Source organism: Phocoena phocoena, chromosome 8, assembly GCF_963924675.1.
Source record: "Phocoena phocoena chromosome 8, mPhoPho1.1, whole genome shotgun sequence".
Classification (NCBI taxonomy): Eukaryota; Metazoa; Chordata; class Mammalia; order Artiodactyla; family Phocoenidae; genus Phocoena; species Phocoena phocoena.
Genome location: NC_089226.1, coordinates 71,592,279 through 71,601,390, shown reverse-complemented (window position 1 = coordinate 71,601,390; position 9,112 = coordinate 71,592,279). Strand labels below are relative to the sequence as shown.

The 9,112-nt window shown below is 42.9% G+C and overlaps 1 protein-coding gene across 1 annotated transcript; it reads right to left on the bottom strand.

The window, feature by feature from the left end:
- Positions 1-214: 214 nt before the first annotated feature.
- On the bottom strand, positions 215-7,673 carry NCR3LG1 (natural killer cell cytotoxicity receptor 3 ligand 1). Its single transcript, XM_065882410.1, has 4 exons — positions 7,430-7,673; positions 7,127-7,210; positions 5,513-5,860; positions 215-582 (listed from the first exon to the last, which is right to left on the bottom strand). Exons 1-4 carry the CDS (start codon positions 7,671-7,673, stop codon positions 215-217), a joined length of 1,044 nt encoding a protein of 347 aa, XP_065738482.1.
- Positions 7,674-9,112: the final 1,439 nt, after the last annotated feature.

Genomic DNA, 9,112 nt, shown 5'->3' with positions numbered 1-9,112 from the left:
GCAGATGCATTGGACCAGCAGGACCAGAGCCATGACCCTGGAAGCCAGGTCATCACCACTCTCTACCTATTAGACCATCTGTCCCAGCTTAAGGACCTAATCTGGACTGCTGACTCTGGGGCTGAGCTAAACCAGACCAAGCTTTCTCTCCTTCCATATTGGCCCCCATATTCCCCTAGACTGTGTGGGAACCAAAGTTGATATTATATTCCCCTCAAGATGAAGAGATGGGGAAATGTCTAGGGGGCTGCTTACCTATCAGAATCGGGGTGAAGTTGAAACTCTGGCACATGAGTGAGGATACATGCCATACCACACACTGGTAGATGGTCACATTGTCTTCCAGAGAGGACTTCAGCCTCAAGTAGCTAGTGATATTAAATGTACCATCCTCATTCTTCATGGTGGGGCCAGTGATAACGTCCTCAGAAATCTCCTGGAACTGGGGATCCTTCTGGGTCCACCTTTTCCACGTTATGTTAATATCCTCTGGGTAGAATCCACTTGACTTACACAAAATATGTTTGTCTTCATTATCTTTCACCCCGGCTCGCTCCAGAAACAAGCTACTGACTGGGTGAGCTGCCAGGGGAGAGAAATCATGCCTTGAGGGTAGGTAGGGACTTGCTTATTATCAGCCCAATGTCAGACCCATGGCAAGCCTTCAGGAAAGGTGAGTAAACTGAATGGTATTCTGCCTAGGCTAAACGTTCTGGGTATGCTGGTCCCAGTGCTGGCAGGGTGCCGATATGCTGTGACCCCAAAACTCACAGCAATTTTATAAAGCAGAGTTTCTTAAGCCCCTCTGTGTCATAGACATGGTTGAGAATCTGAGGAAAGCCTTGGAGCAGTGTTGTGGCAGAGACTGCTAATTGCTGCGAATCTCTATTCTTCAAAGACACCTCCAAGTTAAAGCTACTTCTCCCACCTTTCTCTGCAGCTGGGTGTAGGCATATGAACTAAGGGTCTGGAAGTTTGGATGTATTCAGAAGTAGTGAGAGCAATTTCTAAGAAGTCTCCTGAAATAACAAGGGTATCTTAAAGAAAAGTACAGTGTCTCTCCCCCTCCACTTCCTTCCTGCAGAATGGCTGCAATACCATGTCATGGCTGGAGATGGAGAAGACATTTCCAAGCACAAGGTGGAAATGCAGGTTGAGGATGGCAAAGTGATGACATAAAAGGATCCTGGGTCCTAGATGATCACAGAACTGCCATACATGCCCTGGGTTGGCCACAGTTTTGTGAAAGGAAAATAAACTACCTTCTTAAAAGCACTATTGACTTCTCGCTTCCCTCTGACATGTAAAGACCTAAAGTCATCACTTCTATCCTCATAACAGGAAAAAAAGCTGAGCTGAACAAACTGTAAATCCACAGCTTTTCTTAGATCCATCAGAGAATTAAGGTGACAGGGCAAACCACCACCCTGAAAAAAGACAGGCAGATTGAGAGAATCACAGCCGAGATCATAAAACCTTAAGCAGAAGGTACTGGAGTAATAAGCTGGTCGACACACTTAAGCAGTAACTCTGACAAATTGCTAAAGGATAAGTGTGGACTAGATTGAGAATAAAAAACTCCTAAAGGCCCAGTCTTAGGGGGGGTCACAACACTTTCATGAGTTTTACCTCCCAGAATCCCACCACGCTCTCACTGTGAAGATCCAAGAAAAATTCCCTCCTATTTTGAGCAATGGGGAGAGGAAAAGTAACTATTTAAAAATATACCCAGTGCATTCTCCATAATAAAGGATGCTCTCAAGGGAAAAGACTTTGCCAGAGTCTTGCTTTGACCCGGGATAGTGATGATTAGCCAACTCCAGCCCCCTCTAGCCTTCCCGCCTCACCTAGAAACACTTTTGAAGGTGAGACAGCCTAGGGGCTCAGGCAACTCAAAAGAATGAGATTTAACCATAAGAGTATAGACTGCTTCTCCTCCACAACACCTTACCACTACATCAACAGAGTTCCAGAATGGTAACAGATTACAACTGAGAGAGATGTTAAACACAGGCTCTGTTTAAGGTGTTCATAGGGAAATTCAAACAAAACAAGGAAGGGGGAAAACTCTGGCACCTACAGGTACAGCATTAACACTAAACACAGCCTAACGCCTAGCCAAAGCAACATAGACTCTCACACCAAAAGCCTATTCACCTCAGTTCTTACCACCTGATACATAACATCTGGTTTTCAACAAAAAATTACAAGGCATGCTGAAAAGTATGAAAAGACAAAGCAAGCCTCAGAACAAGACTCTCGTATGACACAGATTTTAGAATTATCAGATAGAGAATTCTAAATAATGATTAAAATGTTAAGAGCACTAATGGAAAAAGCAGACAATATGCAAGAACAAATGGATAATGTAAATAGACAGATGGAAACTTTAAAAAAGAATCAAAAGGAAATGCGAGAAATCAAAAACATCATAAAAGAAATGAAGAATGCCTCTGATGGGCTCATCAGTAAACTTCACAGTGCCAAGGAAAGAATTAGCTAGCTTAAGAATGTCAATAGAAACTTCCCAAACTGAAATGCAAAGAGAAAAAAGAATGGGGAAAAAAACCAGAAGGGAACAGAATATCCAAGAACTGTGAGATGACAGCAAAAGGTAACATATGTAATAGGAATACCAGAAGAAGAAAAGAGAAAGGAGCAGAAGAAACATTTTGAAAAATAATGGCTGAGAATTTTCCAAAATTAATGACAGACACCAAAGCACAGATCCAGGAAGCTCAGACAACACCGAGCAGAAAAATACCAAAAAAAGAAAAAAAAAAAATTTATACCTAGGTATACCATATTCAAAATGCAAAAAAACAAAGAGAAAATCTTGAAAGAAGCCAGAGGAAAAAAGTAACTTACCTACAGAGGAACAAGGATAAGGATGACATGGGACTTCTTAAATGCAAGAAAGAAGAGAGTGGAGTGAAATATTTAAAGTATTCAAAGAAAGAAACCCCACCAATCTAGACTCCTATATCCAGAATAATTACCCTTCAAAAATGAAGTATACTTTCTCAGACAGACAAAAACTGAGGAAATCTGTCACCAGTAGACCTGCTTTGCTACATGTTAAAAGAAGTTCTTCAGAGAGATGGAGAATGATATAGGTCAGAAACTAGAATCTACAAAAAGAAAGGAAGAGTGTCAGAGAAGGAATAAATGAAGGCAAAATAAAACATTTATTTTTCTTATGCTTAACTGATCTAACAGATCATTGTGTTCATTCAAAATAATAATAGCAACAATGTACTGGGTGGTTATAGCATATGAAAAAGTTAAATGAATGACAGTAATGTTATAAGAGATGGGAGAGAAGAACTGGAAATACTCTGTTATTAAGGACCTGTACTACCCATAGAGCAATACAGTGTTATTTGAAAGCAGACTTAAATTAGTTGTAAATGTACACTGCAAACTCTAGGACAACCATTAAAATAAATTTTAAATAAGTATAATTGATATACAGAGAAAAGAGAGAAAATGGTATCATATAAAATATTCAATTAAAACCAGAGAAGGGGGGGCTTCCCTGGTGGTGCAGTGGTTGAGAGTCCGCCTGCTGATGCAAGTGACACGGGTTCGTGCCCCGGTCCAGGAAGATCCCACATGCCGCGGAGCAGCTAGGCCTGTGAGCCATGGCCACTGAGCCTGCGCGTCCAGAGCCTGTGCTCTGCAACGGGAGAGGCCACAACAGTAAGAGGCCCGTGTACCGCAAAAAAACAAAAAAAAAAACAAAAAAAAAAAAACAGAGAAGGCATAAAAAGAGGTGGAAAATTAAATTTAAAAAATTTAAAAAACAAAGGGCACCAAATAGAAAACAGATACAAACACAATACATATCAGTCCAACTATATACGCAATCACTTTAAATGAATGGTCTAACTCCATCAACTAAAAGACAGAGACTGTCATAGTGGATAAAAAAAAGACTCAAACATGTGCTTTCTACAAGAAACCCACTTTAAATATGAGGACCCAAATAGATTAAAAGTAAAAGGATTGAGAAAGATATACCATACTAATACTAACCCAAAGAGAACTAACCCAAAGAGAACCCAAAGAGAACTAATACTAATCCAAAGAGAACATTATTAATGAATAATCAATTCATCAATTATAACAAATATACCATAAATACAAGATGATACTAATGGGGCAAGTGTGGTGTGGAGGCAAGAGTAATATGGGAACTCGGTACTAACTTTCCAATTTCTCTGTAAATCTAAAACTCTTCTAAAAAATAAAGTGTATCACTTTTTGGGAAAAAAACCTTTTATTTTAGGCTTTCTGTCAGTTGCAGAGGAAATGAATTCTAATATACATCCCCATTACCAAAATTAATATGTACAAAACATTCAAAGTCTTAAGTACAATTATGGAGGGCTCACAGACACTGCCCCTCAGTTACAGGCTGAATTGTATGCCCCCCCAAATTCATATGTTGAAGTCCTAATCCCTAGTCCTAGTCCCTCAGACTATGACTATATTTGAAGGTAGGGTTTTTATTGAGGTTGATAAGTTAAATGAGATCATTAGGTTGAATCCTAATCTAATATGACTGATGTCTTTATAAGAAGAGGAGATTAGGATACACAAATACAGAGGGAAGAGGGGTGAAGACACAGGGAGAAGACAAGCACCTACAAGCCAAGGAGAGAGGCCTCTGAAGAAACCAACCCTGCTGTCACCTTGATCTCAGACTTCTAGACTCCAGAATTGTGAGAAAATAAATTTCTGCTGTTTAAGCCACCCAGTCAGTGGTGTTTTGTTATGGCAGCCCCAAGCTCATCCACAGAGTATCTGACCTATTTATAATAGAAGAAAGTGGAGCTCAAAAACGTGTTTAGGGAAAAGTGTTGTTATAAATCTTGACTGAGCACCTACCTCACAACAGCACTGGCTGAGCATTTTCATACATGATCTTGTGTAATCCTCAGAACACTATGAGGCAGGTATGACTTATTGCCTCATTTTGCACATGGAAAATTCATTTGCACATGGGAAAATTCACGTGTAAAGATGTTAAATGGCTGACCCAATCACTCAGTTTGGAAGCAACAAAGTTAGATAGAATAGGATTCAGATCCATGGAACCAGAGTGCAATCTCTCCCCTTCCCCAGCTACCTTTCAGAGGTACCTCTTCAGTGAAGACTAATTGTCCACACACCAAGGAAATTATATAATTACTTTGATTATCTTTTACTGCGAACTTAAAATGGGCCAAACGCTATTCTAAGCATCCTCCTTGCATTTTTCATAGCCTCTTCCCTACGATCAATCCTCTTAGAAAAGTACTATTACATTTGTTTAGAGGGAAGGGCATTGAGATTCAGCGTGATTAATAACTTGTCCAAAGTTGTCTAGAAGTCCATGGAAGCCCAGGACTCAAACCCACATCTATGTGACTCCTAGGCCCATGCTCTGCTCCACTTGGCCCATCTACATCTCCACCCCAAGCCCCATCACCATGGGAATCACAGGGCACTGCCCTCAGGCACTCACCTACAACCTCCAGCCAGACTCTCCCCTGTGCCTTCTGAGGAGTGACCACCAACTCACATCGGTACTCTCCTGCTTCCCACAGTTGGACCCCAGGCAGCTGCAGTGAGGCATCCCCCCTCTTCAGCCTCCATGGAGACACGTTGGCTCCAGGTCGGAATGCCACTTTGTGGTCTCCAAAAAATTCAAACAGTTTGATCTCTATTTCAGACAACTGAGCCTTCCGAAACCAGGTGATACCCATACTGTTGATGTCCAGGTGTGGGAAACCAGGGATCTTGCAAAAGATAGTCGCATTTTCATTCAGGAAAACCATCTGAGTCCTCCCTGCCATCTCCACTTCCAGAAAACCTGGGGCAATATGAGAACTGTGTTATGGAAGACCCTTGAAAGAAACATAGGCCTGGGGCTCTAAAACACTGCCATATAATTGGAAACAACTTCCCTTTTTGTGGGGGCGGGGGGAGGGGTCTTCAGATACAAAGGCCCTTAGTTTATGGCCCCTCATTAATCCACATAAACTCCTTTAACTTTGTTCTTTTTTTTTTTTTTCCCAAGATTGTTTTGGCTATGCTGGGTGCCTTGTAATTTCAGAGGAATTTCAGAAACAGTTTATCAATTTCTACAAAGAAGTCAGCTAAGTTTCTAATAGGAATTGAACTGAATCTGTAGATCAATTTGGCAAGTACTGCCATCTTAGCAATGTTGCTTCTAATCCACAAATGTGTTTGGGGGATGTGTTATGGACTGTTTGTGTCCCCACCAAATTCATATGTTGTGGCCTAATCCCCAGTGTGATGGTATTTGGAGGAGGGGCCTTTGGGAGATAATTAATTAGGTCATGAGGGTGAGACCTCATGAATCAGATTAGTGCTCTTATAAGAGACATGAGAGGGAGTTTCCTGGCGGTCCAGTGGTTTAGACTCTGTGCTTCCACTGCAGGGGACATAGGTTTGGTCCCTGATCGGGGAATTAAGATCCCACATGCCACGCAGCCAAAAAATAAATAAATAAAAATAAAAAATAAGAGACATGAGAAATATGAGACATCTCTCCAAACCTGAGGATATAGTAAGAAAGTGTTCACCTACAAGCCGGGAAGGGGTCCCTCACCAGGAACCAAATCAGTCAGCACCTTGATCATGGACTTCCCAGCTTCCAGAACTGTAGGAAATAAACTTCTTGTTGCTGTTGTTTTGGCAGCATGCATGCGGGATCTTAGTTCCCCAACCAGCATCGAACCCGTGCCCCCTGCAGTGGAAGCATGGAGTCTCAACCACTGGACCACCAGGGAAGTCCCAGAGTAAATTTCTTATTCCACGCCTCTCCGTTCCAGCAACTGGCATGATACAAGAGAGGCAGAGGTTTACAGAACATCAGAGCGTGTGCTCACAGACTCCTACAAGTGCCGACTCTGCACATAGTAGGCGTCCGTATACAACTGTTGAATCAGTAAATGAATCCGCATTTCACAATACAGAGTTCAGGGTTGGTTGGGGATTTTTAAGATATTTAGCCCCAGCCGGACTCGGCCCTCACTGCGTAGCGAAAGCCACCCCTCCTCCCTCCCTGCCTCCTCCCTTCTCTCCCTCCTGCCTTCTCTCCCTCCTGCCCTACCTGCGGTGAGCAGCGTGAGCCCCAGGACCAGCACCAGAACCGGGAACACAGCACGGAACCTCACCACGTTGGGCCGCCCGCCCTCTGCGCCGTGGCCACAGCCTCCCGGAACTTGCACCCTCAAACTTCGTCTTAGTAGCTTTCTTCCTCTTAGGAGTGGGCAGGTCCTAAGGAGGGGGTGAGGGAACATCTCTTGCGCGGTGACTGGAACTTTACGCAGAATTAGTTAATGGCGCGTTTGCACCTTCTGCAACTCTGCGAGAAGTCGTTTTGGTTGCTCCGTTCACAGAGAAGGAAAGTTACCGCCAGCGCCTTGCTCAGTCACACCTCCACCGGCTGCGCGCGCGCGCCGGGAGTGGGAGCGGCGAGCAGTGGGCAGGAAGTCCTCAACTCCGAGCGTGCCGGCCGGCAGGGGCACAGGGTTCGCGTCAGCCTCTACGTTCGCTTTGTAATCTGAGGCCGGGATCCGATCGCCTGGGCGCTGCTCTAAGGAAGATCCACTATGATGCAGGAGCGCATTGGGGGCAATTGTTCTTACCACCGGCATGATAAACTAACATTACTTTTTTTTTTTTACGGTTCTGAAAAGTCATTCTTTATTTTGATACTGAGAAATGGATTATTTCCTAACATATCAGTAAACAGAGGCTGTCACAGTCACCGGGGATTGTAGCCACCACCAGAAGGTAAGCTGGTGAGCCCTGAGGCAACTCAGGAAGGAAAGAATACCTGCCATCTAGCAGCCATCAGACCGCAGCCACTCCCTACAAAAACACAGGACACTGGCCCCAGATAGTTGAGGTACATATCAAAGGAATGATTTCAGTGAGCCCAGACTCTTGCATCTTCCCATACGTAGAAATGGGCTTAATTCCTTAACTTTGGGGGTATCTGGTTTTCTTTAATTACAATAATCTTTTGATGTTCCGGACTACCTGCCCTTTGTTGCAAAACCCGCCCCCTCGCCTCCTTGGAGCAGTTTTCTCAGGGTTACTTGAGGTGCTGCCTCCTGGGCTTGAAGTCCTAAAAATTCCCGCCAAATAAAACATAACTCAGAGAGTGGCATTGACTTACATATACTACCAAATGTAAAATAGATAGCTAGTAGGAAGCAGCCGCATAGCACAGGGAGATCAGCTGGGTGCTCTGTGACCACCTAGAGGGGTGGGATAGGGAGGGTGGGAGGGAGACGCAAGAGGGAGGAGATATGGGGATATATGTATATCTGATTCACTTTGTGATACAGAAGAAACTAACACACCATTGTAAAGCAATTATACTCCAATAAAGATGTTAAAAAAAAACCCATAACTTTTAGGATGCGTGTATTTTTTCAGCCGACATACAAAAAATAAACCCTTCAACCTGTAAAGAATGTCACTTGTTTTCATATTGTTGTAAAGCAAACTTATAGAATAGGAACATCTGCTACCAGCTCCAACTTACATTTCTTTAAAAAAAAATCTTATATTACTGAAACCTAAAGCTAAATTTATATTTCCAGGATGCTTCAGTCAAATGTCTGAAAACAGCCCATTTCCCCTTGCTAACCAAAACGTGGCTTGTGACCTCTCCAAGCAAAACAAAATGCTCAGTGATCAAGTTTTACAACCTCCAGACCACCTTTAAAATCAATTTAACTGCCAAGTTCAGAACACAAGTGGCATTTGCTGTTGTTATAAACGCACATATCTCTTTCTCCAGCATCTTGCATTCCAGTAGTCTCATTGATCCTATTTAATTATTTTTCTCACATCTTTAAAAAGAGTGTAACCTACAGAAACTCACAGGCAGACCTGGACTCAAATGCCAGCTACACCAGCTGCTTTTTGCAGGACAAAAGGCAAGTTACCTCACCCCCTCTACCCCTGACAGCCTCGATTTCCACTTCTCTAAAATTCAGGTCGTAAAATCTTCCCTGCAGGACTGTTGTAAGAATTACAGTATCCTGTGGGCTGTGGATCAAATCCCAATAAAGAGTAGTCT